Source organism: Pseudophryne corroboree, chromosome 11, assembly GCF_028390025.1.
Source record: "Pseudophryne corroboree isolate aPseCor3 chromosome 11, aPseCor3.hap2, whole genome shotgun sequence".
In the NCBI taxonomy this organism is placed as follows: domain Eukaryota; kingdom Metazoa; phylum Chordata; class Amphibia; order Anura; family Myobatrachidae; genus Pseudophryne; species Pseudophryne corroboree.
Genome location: NC_086454.1, coordinates 174,519,482 through 174,537,210, shown reverse-complemented (window position 1 = coordinate 174,537,210; position 17,729 = coordinate 174,519,482). Strand labels below are relative to the sequence as shown.

General features: G+C 48.4%; 1 protein-coding gene across 1 annotated transcript in view; it reads right to left on the bottom strand.

Moving 5' to 3' along the window:
- Window positions 1-3,587: 3,587 nt before the first annotated feature.
- Window positions 3,588-17,729, bottom strand: part of MRPL11 (mitochondrial ribosomal protein L11) — a 67,551-nt gene continuing 53,409 nt past the window's right edge. Inside the window, exon 5 of the mRNA XM_063945093.1 lies at window positions 3,588-3,885. Within this exon, the coding sequence (XP_063801163.1) occupies window positions 3,780-3,885 (106 nt within the window). The 3' untranslated portion in view covers window positions 3,588-3,779. The remainder of the gene's footprint in view (window positions 3,886-17,729) is intronic.

Sequence of the window (17,729 nt, the reverse complement as noted above, 5' to 3'; positions counted from 1 at the left end):
ATCTAGGGCTTATCAATTTTATCTAGGATGAGATACCTGGCTCTTGGGATAGATGCAATAATAACTAAGAATTACATGTATATCTAATAACTGCCGGTTTGTTGCAGGTCATCAATGTGCATTTTTAATCTTTGGCTGTTTGCGTGTGCATTCTGTTTTCCTTATAACATTTGTTTTTATCACTGATGTGTCGTTTAGTAACCTGGTACTATATTTGGTTATCACTGTATGTTTTTAAACTTGAAACTGCAGCATACAGCAGTGAGCACTTTAGGTGGCTGTGTCACGTTGGCACTAGGCTTCTCAATTGAATGTTGTTTACAGCTCCGTTACCAGGGTGCGTTGCCATGGACGCACCGCCGGGCTCCTGACGCGTCACTTCCGCTGAGACGCGGGTGACGTCAGTCCGGAGATCCGGCGGCTGCGGCCAGCGACATCAGCATGCGGGGATGTTCTGATTGGGGGTGAGTTGTATTTATTTGCACTATTTGTCATTTTGCACTAATCCTGACGAAGGGGGAGACCCCGAAACGTTGATCTGCACTAATACAAAGTTTGCTGCTATTTTGAAGACTCCGAGTGCCGCCTCGTTTTTTCGTGTTTGTATATATATATATATATATATATATATATATATATATATATGTGTGCCACAGGAGGAACACATTGAGAAAAACTACTCACTGCAGTGATGAGAAGTGTCCATCACAGCAAGCAGTGGAGTCCGGGTAGGTTTTCCCTGCAGAGAGGAAATGGCCGCCAGTACCAACCGAGCCGCAGGTGGCCGCCGGGAGCCGAGGTCCAAGACGGGAGTAAGCCCCGCCCCCGATATAGCGCCCAAATTTAAAAACTTTACACTTCCAGCACGAAGTCAGCGGGGAGCGTCCTGCCTCCCCCGCCGGTCACACAAGCAGCGGCCGGGGAGCTGAGCCCGCCGAGCAGAGCGGGAGAAAGCTCCGCCCCCTATTTTCTGATGTTCAAAGCTGTTGGCCCTGGACGGGATCTGAACCCGGGTCCTTACCAAGCTCCGGCACAAACTTAGCGGGGAGCGCCCCGCATCCCGACGACCCTGCGAGCCGCGGCCGGGGAGCGGGGGCGCTTAGCCCGCCAGGTCGAGCGGGATTAAGCTCCGCCCCCCTAGTAATGGCACCTAAATATAAAATTATAAAGGTGCTTTTTTTTTTAAGTCATGCAAACTGTTACACAGCCCATACTGTATGAGTGGAGGGGGGTTAGACCAGGGACCCTGAGCGTGGCCCCCCTGTATGGGAGCAGGGAGTGAGGTGTATGTCTGTACTCACCGCTGCTTGCAGGATCCTGATGGAGTGGCCCCGACACGCGCCGCACGCAGCGGTGTCCGACCACTTATACTCACCGCTGCCATGCTGCCGGAATCTTCTGCTGGTGGAGCGGCCCCGACACGCGCCGCACGCAGCGGTGTCCGGCCAGCACAGGAGAGCTCAGTGTCTCCCTCAGCCGGGGCCCATCCCGAGCCGCACGCAGCTGCGATGGGACCCCGCCGGCAGCTCCCGCGGTGCAGACTGGCAGTGGCAGAGCTGCCAGTCTGTGTGTGTAAGAAAGAAAAATAAAAATTTGAAAGAAAAAAGAAAAAATTCTTCAGCTAAAACCCAAGTGAACCAGCTCCCTCGGGCACTAACTAAGACTGGCTTGGAGGGGAGATAGTAGGGGAGGAGCTAGCCACAGTGTTAGAATTTTAAAGTGCCAGCTCCCAATTACTGCCTACTATTTCCCCATTGTAACTACGCTCCAGTGGCCCCTAGTGGATGAAGGAGAAAAGTAGAATAGTCCACAATAGGTTCACAGCTGTCAGGGTTCAGGGTATTGCAGTCGAAGTAGCCCCACTAATGCGTTTTGCTGGAATTAACCTGGATGAGAAAGTCATGTGAAGTGTGACAATACAAGTTAAGGACTCTGCCCACACACGCATCATCATATCTGCTTCTGCTTCGGTGGATAACTGCAGCTAAACAGGACTTAAGGGAGTGATGAGACCCGAGGACGCTCGGGGAGTGGTAAACAGAAGGCTGCGCAGACAGCTTTACACTAGTAAGTGTGCCTACAAATACGCTGACTTTTTTTATATTCCGCCTCCCGAATACCCCTAAGTGACTGCATTTAAAACCGGATTAACTAATGAGAGCAACCAAACGCTGCCACACTGTTGTTCATGGACTGCCTGTGATGGGATATATAGCTGTACAGGTTGAGTATCCCATATCCAAATATTCCGAAATACGGAATATTCCGAAATACGGACTTTTTTGAGTGAGACTGAGATAGTGAAACCTTTGTTTTTTGATGGCTCAATGTACACAAACTTTGTTTAATACACAAAGTTATTAAAAATATTGTATTAAATTACCTTTAGGCTGTGTGTATAAGGTGTATATGAAACATAAATGAATTGTGTGAATGTAGACACACTTTGTTTAATGCACAAAGTTATAAAAAATATTGGCTAAAATTACTTTCAGGCTGTGTGTATAAGGTGTATATGTAACACAAATGCTTTCTGTGCTTAGATTTAGGTCCCGTTACCATGATATCTCATTATGGTATGCAATTATTCCAAAATACGGAAAAATCCCATATCCAAAATACCTCTGGTCCCAAGCATTTTGGATAAGGGAGACTCAACCTGTATAACTAAATCACCCTTTCTAGGTTAATCAGGCAGCTGCTTCATAAACGCTGCATCCTTTGCAATACACATCGTTTAAGCAGGACTTTAACTTGTTTGTTTGGATACATAACAATTGACTGCCCTATACAAGTGCACTTTACTATTTATGAAGCAGGATCAATCTTTTGATACTTTGTTTGAGCTACGGATACAATAATTACCCTTTGATCCCATAACATTAACATCTTGCCTTCCAATACCACTGAATTGGTTCATGTTTAAATATGTCTCATTAATTAAGGCTATTTGCTGTTTTTGAGGGACAATATTCCCCTTTTTTTAACACTTGTGTTTTATTTATTTTTATTGTCTTACTGTATGTGTATTGAATAAATTATACAAATATTGGAATATTCTTTTTGCAATTGCACAGTTCTTTTTCCCCTTTTTTATGAACTTGTTGTACCTGCTAAAGAACCCTGGATTCATCGGCATGGTCCGGTAATATATTATAATATCTGTATTTCCTCAGCAGCTGCAAACAGCTGTAAGACATATACAGAATGGACTGTGATAATTAACATCTGAACCATAGAATTTGGTGCAACTACAGCACGTATTTTAGGGTTTAATTGGGATTGCATTTAAAAATTATTCTTTTAACGATGAATGTACGTTTTCGTGTGCAATAATGATTAAATATATCTTTTTAAAGATTTTCTAAGTGAAATTGTGACTGTTCTTAATAGCGCTGTTACCTTTTGTATTTCATTTCTGACTTATCTTTACATTTCAGACAAACATACCCCCTTATACATGGAATGATGTACTCTTTAGATCACACTAGTGTAATTGCTTCTTTAGGGGTTTATGCTGTATACTTTACATGCCTCCTCTCACTTATGATAAACGAACAACAAATAAAGCAGGAGGAGCTAGGAAGTATGAAAAAAAAGGCTTCATCCAGTTGATGCCTCTGATTTATTATACTGGAAAGGACATGCTGCATATATATATGCATCAATCGTTTACTAACATCAAGTCATATTTGTCACAGGATCCTTGTATCAGTAGAAAATGTAGCACAGTCAGTCTCCATGTTATGTCACAGTTCAAAACATCTCATCTTGACACATTATTTCTTTTTAGTCATTGCGGCTTCTGCTAATCGAGCTTCGGCGGCAGCTTGAAGGACAATACGTCGCTCTTCTAGGAACTTGCCATATTCCTCTGCTGACAGACTGAAGAGACAAGACACAATGCAGGAGACTGATGTAAAGATCAATCTTAGTACTCAGAAAATTGTCACAATTCTTAACGTTCACCTAGTGAGTTCCTAAGCCAAATGAATGTGTATTTTATTGCTTCTTTCTATAGTTCTAATATTGAATGTTTTATTTAATTTAATTTATCTCTCCAATACTCCCTTTGAGACGATACATATGACTGAAGCAGTCTGGTCTGGCAGAGACATTGGGTATATTACTAGTATATTAGAATCCTGTAAGGTAAACATTTTGGGATAGGTAAAGCATTGCAAAGTACACTAGTGCCATATTAATAAATGATATTAATGCAGTCATTTAGATAGAATTAAAAACTTTAGACCTTGTCTATTGACTGCAGAAAATAAGAATTTACTTACCGATAATTCTATTTCTCGTAGTCCGTAGTGGATGCTGGGAACTCCGTAAGGACCATGGGGAATAGCGGCTCCGCAGGAGACTGGGCACAAAAGTAAAGCTTTAGGACTACCTGGTGTGCACTGGCTCCTCCCCCTATGACCCTCCTCCAAGCCTCAGTTAGGATACTGTGCCCGGACGAGCGTACACAATAAGGAAGGATTTTGAATCCCGGGTAAGACTCATACCAGCCACACCAATCACACCGTATAACCTGTGATCTGAACCCAGTTAACAGCATGATAACAGAGGAGCCTCTGGAAAGATGGCTCACAACAATAATAACCCGATTTTTGTAACAATAACTATGTACAAGTATTGCAGACAATCCGCACATGGGATGGGCGCCCAGCATCCACTACGGACTACGAGAAATAGAATTATCGGTAAGTAAATTCTTATTTTCTCTGACGTCCTAGTGGATGCTGGGAACTCCGTAAGGACCATGGGGATTATACCAAAGCTCCCAAACGGGCGGGAGAGTGCGGATGACTCTGCAGCACCGAATGAGAGAACTCCAGGTCCTCCTCAGCCAGGGTATCAAATTTGTAGAATTTAGCAAACGTGTTTGCCCCTGACCAAGTAGCTGCTCGGCAAAGTTGTAACGCCGAGACCCCTCGGGCAGCCGCCCAAGATGAGCCCACCTTCCTTGTGGAATGGGCTTTCACAGATTTTGGCTGTGGCAGGCCTGCCACAGAATGTGCAAGCTGAATTGTACTACAAATCCAGCGAGCAATAGTCTGCTTAGAAGCAGGAGCACCCAGCTTGTTGGGTGCATACAGGATAAACAGCGAGTCAGATTTCCTGACTCCAGCCGTCCTGGAAACATATATTTTCAGGGCCCTGACTACGTCCAGCAACTTGGAGTCCTCCAAGACCCTAGTAGCCGCAGGTACCACAATAGGCTGGTTCAGGTGAAACGCTGAAACCACCTTAGGGAGAAATTGAGGACGAGTCCTCAATTCTGCCCTGTCCGAATGAAAAATTAGGTAAGGGCTTTTATAGGATAAAGCCGCCAATTCTGAGACACGCCTGGCTGAAGCCAGGGCCAACAGCATTACCACTTTCCATGTGAGATATTTTAAGTCCACAGTGGTGAGTGGTTCAAACCAATGTGATTTTAGGAACCCCAAAACTACATTGAGATCCCAAGGTGCCACTGGAGGCACAAAAGGAGGTTGTATATGCAGTACCCCCTTGACAAACGTCTGAACTTCAGGAACTGAAGCCAGTTCTTTCTGGAAGAAAATTGACAGGGCCGAAATTTGAACCTTAATGGACCCTAATTTTAGGCCCATAGACAGTCCTGTTTGCAGGAAATGCAGGAAACGACCCAGTTGAAATTCCTCTGTAGGGGCCTTCCTGGCCTCGCACCACGCAACATATTTACGCCAAATACGGTGATAATGTTGTGCGGTTACATCCTTCCTGGCTTTGATCAGGGTAGGGATGACTTCATCCGGAATGCCTTTTTCCTTCAGGATCCGGTGTTCAACCGCCATGCCGTCAAACGCAGCCGCGGTAAGTCTTGGAACAGACAGGGTCCCTGCTGGAGCAGATCCCTTCTTAGAGGTAGAGGCCACGGTTCCTCTGTGAGCATCTCTTGAAGTTCCGGGTACCAAGCCCTTCTTGGCCAATCCGGAGCCACGAGTATAGTCCTTACTTCTCTCCTTCTTATGATTCTCAGTACCTTGGGTATGAGGCAGAGGAGGGAACACATACACTGACTGGTACACCCACGGTGTTACCAGAGCGTCCACAGCTATTGCCTGAGGGTCCCTTGACCTGGCGCAATACCTGTCTAGTTTTTTGTTGAGGCGGGACGCCATCATGTCCACCTTTGGTTTTTCCCAACGGTTTACAATCATGTGGAAGACTTCTGGATGAAGTCCCCACTCTCCCGGGTGGAGGTCGTGTCTGCTGAGGAAGTCTGCTTCCCAGTTGTCCACTCCCGGAATGAACACTGCTGACAGTGCTATCACATGATTTTCCGCCCAGCGAAGAATCCTTGCAGCTTCTGCCATTGCCCTCCTGCTTCTCGTGCCGCCCTGTCTGTTTACGTGGGCGACTGCCGTGATGTTGTCCGACTGGATCAACACCGGCTGACCCTGAAGCAGAGGTCTTGCTTGGCTTAGAGCATTGTAAATGGCCCTTAGTTCCAGGATATTTATGTGAAGTGACGTTTCCAGGCTTGACCACAAGCCCTGGAAATTTCTTCCCTGTGTGACTGCTCCCCAGCCTCTCAGGCTGGCATCCGTGGTCACCAGGATCCAGTCCTGAATGCCGAATCTGCGGCCCTCTAGAAGATGAGCACTCTGCAACCACCACAGGAGAGACACTCTTGTCCTTGGGGACAGGGTTATCCGCTGATGCATGTGAAGATGCGATCCGGACCATTTGTCCAGCAGATCCCACTGAAATGTTCTTGCGTGGAATCTGCCGAATGGAATCGCTTCGTAGGAAGCCACCATTTTTCCCAGGACCCTTGTGCATTGATGCACTGAGACCCGGTCTGGTTTCAGGAGGTTTCTGACTAACTCGGATAACTCCCTGGCTTTTTCTTCCGGAAGAAACACCTTTTTCTGGACTGTGTCCAGAATCATCCCTAGGAACAGCAGACGTGTCGTCGGAATCAGCTGTGATTTTGGGATATTTAGAATCCACCCGTGCTGTCGTAACACTACTTGAGATAGTGCTACTCCGACTACTAACCGTTCCTTGGATCTTGCCCTTATCAGGAGATCGTCCAAGTAAGGGATAATTAAGACGCCTTCTCTTCGAAGAAGTATCATCATTTCGGCCATTACCTTGGTAAAGACCCGGGGTGCCATGGACAATCCAAACGGCAGCGTCTGAAACTGATAGTGACAGTTCTGTACCACAAACCTGAGGTACCCTTGGTGAGAAGGGTAAATTGGGACATGGAGGTAAGCATCCTTGATGTCCAGAGACACCATATAGTCCCCTCCTTCCAGGTTCGCGATCACTGCTCTGAGTGACTCCATCTTGAACTTGAACCTTTGTATGTAAGTGTTCAAAGATTTCAGATTTAAAATAAGATTTTACTTACCGATAAATCTATTTCTCATAGTCCGTAGTGGATGCTGGGGACTCCGTCAGGACCATGGGGAATAGCGGCTCCGCAGGAGACAGGGCACAAAAGCAAGCTTTTAGGATCACATGGTGTGTACTGGCTCCTCCCCCTATGACCCTCCTCCAAGCCTCAGTTAGGTACTGTGCCCGGACGAGCGTACACAATAAGGAAGGATCTTGAATCCCGGGTAAGACTCACACCAGCCACACCAATCACACCGTACAACTTGTGATTTGAACCCAGTTAACAGTATGATAACAATGAAGAAGCCTCTAAAAAAGATGGCTCACAACAATAATAACCCGATTTTTTGTAACAATAACTACGTACAAGTAATGCAGACAATCCGCACTTGGGATGGGCGCCCAGCATCCACTACGGACTATGAGAAATAGATTTATCGGTAAGTAAAATCTTATTTTCTCTAACGTCCTAGTGGATGCTGGGGACTCCGTCAGGACCATGGGGATTATACCAAAGCTCCCAAACGGGCGGGAGAGTGCGGATGACTCTGCAGCACCGAATGAGAGAACTCCAGGTCCTCCTCAGACAGGGTATCAAATTTGTAGAATTTAGCAAACGTGTTTGCCCCTGACCAAGTAGCTGCTCGGCAAAGTTGTAAAGCCGAGACCCCTCGGGCAGCCGCCCAAGATGAGCCCACCTTCCTTGTGGAATGGGCATTTACAGATTTTGGCTGTGGCAGGCCTGCCACAGAATGTGCAAGCTGAATTGTACTACAAATCCAACGAGCAATAGTCTGCTTAGAAGCAGGAGCACCCAGCTTTTTGGGTGCCTACAATATAAACAGCAAGTCAGACTTTCTGACTCCAGCCGTCCTGGAATTATATATATATATATATTTTCAGGGCCCTGACAACGTCTAGCAACTTGGAGTCCTCCAAGTCCCTAGTAGCCGCAGGCACCACAATAGGTTGTTTCAGGTGAAACGCTGACACCACCTTAGGAAGAAACTGGGGACGAGTCCGCAGTTCTGCCCTGTCCGAATGGAAAATTAAATATGGGCTTTTGTAAGACAAAGCCGCCAATTTTGACAATCGCCTGGCCGAGGCCAGGGCCAACAGCATGGTCACTTTCCATGTGAGATATTTCAAATCCACAGATTTGAGTGGTTCAAACCAATATGATTTGAGGAATCCCAACACTACGTTGAGATCCCACGGTGCCACTGGAGGCACACAAGGGCTGTATATGCAATACTCCCTTGACAACGTCTGGACTTCAGGAACTGAAGCCAATTCTTTCTAGAAGAAAATCTATAGGGCCGAAACTTGAACCTTAATGGACCCCAATTTGAGGCTCATAGACACTCCTGTTTGCAGGAAGTGCAGAAATCGACCTAGTTGAAATTTTTTCGTGGGGCCTTCCTGGCCTCACCCACGCAACATATTTTTACCACATGTGGTGATAACGTTGTGCGGTCACCTCCTTCCTGGCTTTGACCAGGGTAGGTATGACCTCTTCCGGAATGCCTTTTCCCTTAGGATCCGGCGTTCAAACCGCCATGCCGTCAAACGCAGTCGCGGTAAGTCTTGGAACAGACAAGGTCCCTGCTGGAGCAGGTCCTTTCTTAAAGGCCGATGCCACGGTTCCTCTTGGAACAGACATGGTACTTGCTGAAAGCAAATCCCTTCTTAGCTCCCGAGGCCCTTAGTCCTCTGTGAGCATCTCTTGAAGTTCCGGTTACCAAGTCCCTCTTGGCCAATCCGGAGCCACGAGTATAGTTCTTACTCCTCTATGTCTTATAATTCTCAATACCTTGGTTATGAGAAGCAGAGGAGGGAACACATACACCGACTGTTACACCCACGGTGTTACCAGGACGTCCACAGCTATCGCCTGAAGGTCTCGTGACCTGGCGCAATACCTGTCCCATTTTTTGTTCGGGCGGGACGCCATCATGTCCACCTTTGGTCTTTCCCAACGGTTCACAATCCTGCGGAAAACTTCCCGATGAAGTTCCCACTCTCCCGGGTGGAGGTCGTGCCTGCTGAGGAAGTCTGCTTCCCAGTCGTCCACTCCCGGAATGAACACTGCTGACAGTGCTATCACATGATTTTCCGCCTAGCGAAAAATCCTTGCAGTTTTGCCACTGCCCTCCTGCTTCTTGTGCCGCCCTTTCTGTTTACGTGGGCGACTGCCGTGATGTTATCCCACTGGATCAATACCGGCTGACCTTGAAGCAGAGGTCTTGCTAAGCTTAGAGCATTATAAATTTGCTCTTAGCTCCAGTATATTTATGTGGAGAGAATTCTCCAGACTTGATCACACTCCTTGTGTGACTGCTCCCCAGCCTCTCAGGCTGGCCTCCGTGGTCACCAGCATCCAATCCTGAATGCCGAATCTGCGGCCCTCTAGAAGATGAGCACTCTGTAATCACCACAGGAGAGACACCCTTGTCCTTGGATATAGGGTTATCCGCTGATGCATCTGAAGATGCGATCCGGACCATTTTTCCAGCAGATCCCACTGAAGAGTTCTTGCGTGAAATCTGCCGAATGGAAGCGCTTCGTAATAAGCCCCCATTTTTACCAGGACTCTTGTGCAATGATGCAGAGACACTTTTCCTGGTTTTAGGAGGATCCCGATTAGCTCGGATAACTCCCTGGCTTTCTCCTCTGGGAGAAACACCTTTTCCTGGACTGTGTCCAGAATCATCCCTAGGACCAGCAGACGTGTCGTCGGAACAACTGCGGTTTTGGAATATTTAGAATCCACCCGTGCTGTCGTAGAACTACTTGAGATAGTGCTACTCCGACCTCCAACTGTTCTCTGGACCTTGTTCTTATCAGGAGGTCGTCCATTTTCTTTGAAGACGAATCCTCCTTTCGGTCATTACCTTGGTAAGGACCCGGGATGCCTTGGACAATCCAACGGCATCGTCTTGAAACTGATAGTGACAGTTCTGTACCACGAACCTGAGGTACCCTTGGTGAGAAAAGGCAAATTTTGGGACATGGAGGTAAGCATCCCTGATGTCCCGGGACACCATATAGTCCCCTTGTTCTTTGCTATCACTGCTCTGAGTGACTCCATCTGGATTTGAACCCTTGTAAGTGTTCAAATTTTTCAGATTTAGAATAGGTCTCACCTAGCCTTCAGTACCACCATATAGTGTGGAGTAATACCCCTTTCCTTGTTGTCGGAGGGGTAATTTTATTATCACCTGCTGGGAATACAGCTTGTGAATTGTTTTCAATACTGCCTCCCTGTCGGAGGGAGACATTGGTACAGCAGACTACAGGAACCTGCGAGGGGGGAAACCTCTCGACATTCCAATCTGTACCCCTTGGATACTACTTGTAGGATCCAGGGGTCCTGTACGGTCCCAGCGTCATGCTGAGAACTTGGTAGAAGCGGTGGAGGGCTTCTGTTCCTGGGAATGGGCTGCCTGCTGCAGTCTTCTTCCCTTTCCTCTATCCCTGGGCAGATATGACTCTTATAGGGACGAAAGGACTGAGGCTGAAAAGATGGTGTCTTTTTCTGCAGAGATGTGACTTAGGGTAAAAAACGGTGGATTTTCCAGCAGTTGCCCTGGCCACCAGGTCCCATGGACCGACCCCAAATAACTCCTCCCCTTTATACGGCAATACATCTTTGTGCCGTTTGGAATCTGCATCACCTGACCACTGTCGTGTCCATAAACATCTTCTTGCAGATATGGACATCGCATTTACTCTTGATGCCAGAGTGCAAATATCCCTCTGCGCATCTCGCATATATAGAAATGCATCCTTTAAATGCTCTATAGTCAATAAAATACTGTCCCTGTCAAAGGTATCAATATTTTTAGTCAGGGAATCCGACCAAGCCACCTCAGCTCTGCACATCCAGGCTGAGGCGATCGCTGGTCGCAGTATAACACCAGCATGTGTGTGTATACTTTTTAGGATATTTTTCAGCCTCCTATCAGCTGGCTCCTTAAGTACGGCCCTATCCGTAGATGGTACCGCCACTTGTTCTGATAAGCGTGTGAGCGCCTTATCCACCCTGAGGGGTGTTTCCCACCGCGCCTTAACTTCTGGCGGGAAAGGGTATACCGCCAATAATTTTCTATCGGGGGAAACCCACGCATCATCACACACTTCATTTAATTTATCTGATTCAGGAAAAACTACAGGTAGTTTTTTCACCTCACACATAATACCCTTTTTTGTGGTACTTGGAGTATCAGAAATATGTAACACCTCCTTCATTGCCCTTAACGTGTGGCCCTAAAAGAAAATACGTTTGTTTCTTCACCGTCGACACTGAAAACAGTGTCCGTGTCTGGGTCTGTGTCGACCGACTGAGGTAAATGGGCATTTTACAGCCCCTGACGGTGTTTGAGACGCCTGGACAGATACTAATTTGTTCGCCAGCCCTCTCATGTCGTCAACCGGCTTGCAGCGTGTTGACATTGTCACGTAATTTCCATAAATAAGCCATCCATTCCGGTGTCGACTCCCTAGAGAGTGACATCACCATTACAGGCAATTTGCTCCGCCTCCTCACCAATATTTTCCTCATACATGTCGACACACACGTACCGACATACAGCACACACATAGGGAATGCTCTGATAGAGGACAGGACCCACTAGCCCTTTGGGGAGACAGAGGGAGAGTTTGCCAGCACACACCAAAACGCTATAATTATCCAGGGACAACCTTTATATAAGTGTTCCTCCCTTATAGCATTTTAATATATATACATATCGCCAAATCAGTGCCCCCCCTCTCTGTTTTAACCCTGTTTCTGTAGTGCAGTGCAGGGGAGAGCATGGGAGCCTTCCCACCAGCCTTTCTGTGAGGGAAAATGGCGCTGTGTGCTGAGGAGAATAGACCCCGCCCCCTTTTCGGCGGGCTTCTTCTCCGGAGTTTTAGATATCTGGCAGGGGTTAAATACATCCATATAGCCTCAAGGGCTATATGTGATGTATTTTTCGCCATACAGGTATTATACATTGCTGCCCAGGGCGCCCCCCCCCCAGCGCCCTGCACCCTCCGTGACCGCTGTGTGAAGTGTGCTGACAACAATGGCGCACAGCTGCAGTGCTGTGCGCTACCTGATGAAGACTGACAGTCTTCTGCCGCCTGGTTCCGGACCTCTTCATCTTCAGCATCTGCAAGGGGGGTCGGCGGCGCGGCTCCGGGACGAACCCCAGGGCGAGCCCTGTGTTCCGACTCCCTCTGGAGCTATGTCCAGTAGCCTAAGAATCCAATCCATCCTGCACGCAGGTGAGTTGAAAATCTCTCCCCTAAGTCCCTCGATGCAGTGAGCCTGTTGCCAGCAGGACTCACTGAAAATAAAGAACCTAAAAACTTTTTCTAAGCAACTCTTTAAGAGAGCCACCTAGATTGCACCCTTCTCGGCCGGGCACAAAAACCTAACTGAGGCTTGGAGGAGGGTCATAGGGGGAGGAGCCAGTACACACCATGTGATCCTAAAAGCTTGCTTTTGTGCCCTGTCTCCTGCGGAGCCGCTATTCCCCATGGTCCTGACGGAGTCCCCAGCATCCACTAGGACGTTAGAGAAAATAGGTCTCACCGAGCCGTCCGGCTTCGGTACCACAAACAGCGTTGAATAATACCCCTTGCCCTGTTGCAGGAGGGGTACCTTGATTATCACCTGCTGAGAATACAGCTTGTGAATGGCCTCCAATACCGCCTCCCTGTCGGAGGGAGACGTCGGTAAAGCAGACTTTAGGAACCGGCGAGGGGGAGGTGTCTCGAATTCCAATTTGTACCCCTGAGATACCACCTGAAGGACCCAGGGGTCTACCTGCGAGTGAGCCCACTGCGCGCTGAAATTCTTGAGACGTGCCCCCACCGTGCCTAAGTCCGCTTGAAAAGCCCCAGCGTCATGCTGAGGACTTGGCAGAAGCGGGAGAGGGCTTCTGTTCTTGGGGATTTGCTGTCTGTTGCAGCCTTTTTCCCCTTCCTCTGCCCCGGGGCAGAAATGAGGAGCCTTTCGCTCGCTTGCCCTTATGGGGACGAAAGGACTGCGCCTGATAATACGGTGTCTTCTTATGTTGAGAGGCGACCTGGGGTAAAAATGTGGATTTCCCAGCTGTTGCCGTGGCCACCAGATCTGACAGACCTACCCCAAATAACTCCTCCCCTTTATAAGGCAATACTTCCATATGCCGTTTGGAATCCGCATCACCTGACCACTGTCGCGTCCATAACCCTCTTCTGGCAGAAATGGACAGCGTACTTACTCTTGATGTCAGTCGGCAAATATCCCGCTGTGCATCACGCATATATAGAAATGCATCTTTTAAATGCTCTATAGTCAGTAATATACTGTCCCTGTCTAGGGTATCAATATTTTCAGTCAGGGAATCCGACCAAGCTAAACCAGCACTGCACATCCAGGCTGACGCGATTGCCGGTCGCAGTATAACACCAGTATGTGTGTAAATACATTTTAGGATACCTTCCTGCTTTCTATCAGCAGGATCCTTAAGGGCGGCCGTCTCAGGAGACGGTAGTGCCACCTGTTTTGATAAGCGTGTGAGTGCTTTATCCACCCTAGGGGGTGTTTTCCAACGCGCCCTAATCTCTGGCGGGAAAGGATATAATGCCAATAATTTTTTAGGAATTATCAGTTTTTTATCGGGGGAAACCCACGCTTCATCACACACCTCATTTAATTCCTCAGATTCAGGAAAAACTACAGGTAGTTTTTTCTCACCGAACATAATACCCTTTTTAGTGGTATTAGTATTATCAGAAATATGTAAAACATTTTTCATTGCCTCAATCATATAACGTGTGGCCCTACTGGAAGTCACGTTTGTCTCTTCCCCGTCGACACTGGAGTCAGTATCCGTGTCGACGTCTGTATCTACCATCTGAGGTAACGGGCGTTTTAGAGCCCCTGATGGCTTTTGGGACGCCTGGACAGGCACAAGCTGAGTAGCCGGCTGTCTTATGTCGTCAACTGTTTTTTGCAAAGAGCTGACACTGTCACGTAATTCCTTCCATAAGATCATCCACTCAGGTGTCGACTCCCTAGGGGGTGACATCTCTATTATAGGCAATTGCCCCGCCTCCACATCATTTTCCTCCTCATACATGTCGACACAACGTACCGACACACAGCACACACACAGGGAATGCTCTGACAGAGGACAGGACCCCACTAGCCCTTTGGGGAGACAGAGGGAGAGTATGCCAGCACACACCAGAGCGCTATATATATACACAGGGATAACCTTAAATAAGTGTTTTTCCCCCTTATAGCTGCTATTTGTAATTATTACGCCAATTAGTGCCCCCCTCTCTTTTTTACCCTGTTTCTGTAGTGCAGGACTGCAGGGGAGAGTCAGGGAGACGTCCTTTCAGCGGAGCTGTGAAGGAAAATGGCAAATGGCGCCTGTGTGCTGAGGAGATAGGCTCCGCCCCCTTCTCGGCGGCCTTTTCTCCCGCTTTTATGTGGAATCTGGCAGGGGTTAAAATTCATCCATATAGCCCTGGGGGCTATATGTGATGTATTTTCGCCAGCCAAGGTGTTTCTATTGCTGCTCAGGGCGCCCCCCCCCCCCCCTAGCGCCCTGCACCCTCAGTGACCGGAGTGTGAAGTGTGCTGAGGAGCAATGGCGCACAGCTGCAGTGCTGTGCGCTACCTTGGTGAAGACAGGATGTCTTCTGCCGCCGATTTTCCGGACCTCTTCTTGCTTCTGGCTCTGTAAGGGGGCCGGCGGCGCGGCTCTGGGACCGGACTCCGAGGGTGGGCCTGTGTTCGGTCCCTCTGGAGCTAATGGTGTCCAGTAGCCTAAGAAGCCCAATCCACTCTGCACGCAGGTGAGTTCGCTTCTTCTCCCCTTAGTCCCTCGATGCAGTGAGCCTGTTGCCAGCAGGTCTCACTGAAAATAAAAAAACTAAAACTAAACTTTCACTAAGAGCTCAGGAGAGCCCCTAGTGTGCACCCTTCTCGGTCGGGCACAAAAATCTAACTGAGGCTTGGAGGAGGGTCATAGGGGGAGGAGCCAGTGCACACCAGGTAGTCCTAAAGCTTTACTTTTGTGCCCAGTCTCCTGCGGAGCCGCTATTCCCCATGGTCCTTACGGAGTTCCCAGCATCCACTAGGACGTCAGAGAAAACGAGATTTATGGTGAGAACTTACCTTTGTTAAATCTCTTTCTGCGAGGTACACTGGGCTCCACAAGGATAGACATAGGGGTGTAGAGTAGGATCTTGATCCGAGGCACCAACAGGCTCAGAGCTTTGACTGTTCCTAGAATGCACAGCGCCGCCTCCTCTATGACCCCACCTCCCTGCACAGGAGCTCAGTTTTTAGTTAACCAGCCCAATGCAGTAGCAGGAAAAGAGACAACGGTTAGTAGCCACATACACCACACTCTCACGACAAGAGAAGTGTCAGCGGCTAATGCCATACCAACCCAAAAAAGCTAAGTGCGTCAGGGTGGGCGCCTTGTGGAGCCCAGTGTACCTCGCAGAAAGAGATTTAACAAAGGTAAGTTCTTACCATAAATCTCGTTTTCCGCTGCGGGGTACACTGGGCTCCACAAGGATAGACATTGGGGATGTCCTAAAGCAGTTCCTTATGGGAGGGGACGCACTGTAGCGGGCACAAGAACCTGGCGTCCAAAGGAAGCATCCTGGGAAGCAGCAGTATCGAAGGCATAGAACCTTATGAACGTGTTCACTGAGGACCACGTAGCTGCCTTGCACAATTGTTCAAGGGTCGCACCACGGCGGGCCGCCCAAGAAGGTCCAACAGACCGTGTAGAATGGGCCGTAATGTGAGCAGGAGCCGACAGACCAGCCCTCACATAAGCATGTGCAATCACCATTCTAATCCATCTGGCCAACGTTTGCTTGTGAGCAGGCCAGCCCCGTTTGTGAAATCCAAACAGTACAAAGAGAGAATCAGATTTCCTAATAGAAGCATTTCTCTTCACATAGATACAGAGAGCCCGTACCACATCCAAAGACCTCTCTTTGGGAGACAGATCAGGAGAAACAAGTGCCGGAACGACAATCTCCTGGTTAAGGTGGAACGAGGAAACCACCTTAGGTAAATATCCGGGACGAGTCCTAAGAACCGCCCGGTCACGGTGAAATATCAGATATGTGGAACTACAGGACAAGGCACCCAAATCCGACACTCTTCTAGCTGAAGCAATAGCCAGCAGAAACACCACCTTAAGGGAAAGCCACTTAAGATCAGCTGAACCAAGAGGTTCAAAAGGAGACTGTTGTAGCGCCTCCAAAACCACCGACAAGTCCCAAGGAGCAACAGGCGGGACATAGGGAGGTTGGATACGCAACACACCCTGAGTAAAGGTATGCACATCAGGTAAGGTCGCAATCTTTCTATGAAACCACACCAACAAGGCAGATATTTGAACCTTGAGGGAGGCCAGCGCAGGCCTAAGTCCAGGCCCTGCTAAAGAAAAGGCAACAACTTGGCTATACTAAACTTGGAAGCGTCATAATCGTTAGATGCGCACCAAACAAAGTAAGAATGCCAGACCCTATAGTAAATCCGAGCCGAAGCCGGTTTCCGGGCCCGCAACATAGTTTGAATGACCGCCTCAGAAAACCCCTTAGCCCTTAAGACGGAAGCTTCAAGAGCCACGCCGTCAAAGACAGCCGGGCCAGGTCCTAGTAGACACAGGGGCCCTGAACGAGGAGGTCTGGGCGTTGTGGAAGTAGAATTGGACGCTCTGACGATAGGCCCTGCAGGTCTGACAACCAGTGCCGTCTGGGCCACGCTGGAGCTATGAGAAGCAGATTTCCTTTTTCTTGCTTGAACTTCCGAATTACCCTGGGCAGGAGTGACACCGGAGGGAACACGTACGGCAGCCGAAACCTCCACGGCACCGCCAACGCAACCACGAACGCTGCTTGAGGATCCCTTGTCCTTGCTCCGAAGACCGGATCCTTGTGATTGTGTCGAGACGCCACCAGATCCACGTCTGGAAGGCCCCACTTTTCCACTAGTAGATGAAACACTTCTGGATGGAGGCCCCACTAGCCGGCATGTACGTCCTGACGACTGAGAAAGTCAGCTTCCTAATTCAGGACTCCCGGAGTGAATATTGCCGATATGGCCGGTAGATGGCATTCTGCCCAATGTAGAATCCGTGAGACTTCCTTCATTGCCAGACGACTTCGAATGCTGCCTTGATGATTTATGTAAGCCACTGTGGTGGCGTTGTCCGACTGTACTTAAACAGGACGGTTCTGAATTAAATGCTGGGCTAGGTTCAATGCATCGAAGACCGCCCGCAATTCCAGAATGTTGATTGAGAGGAGGGACTCCACCTTGGTCCACC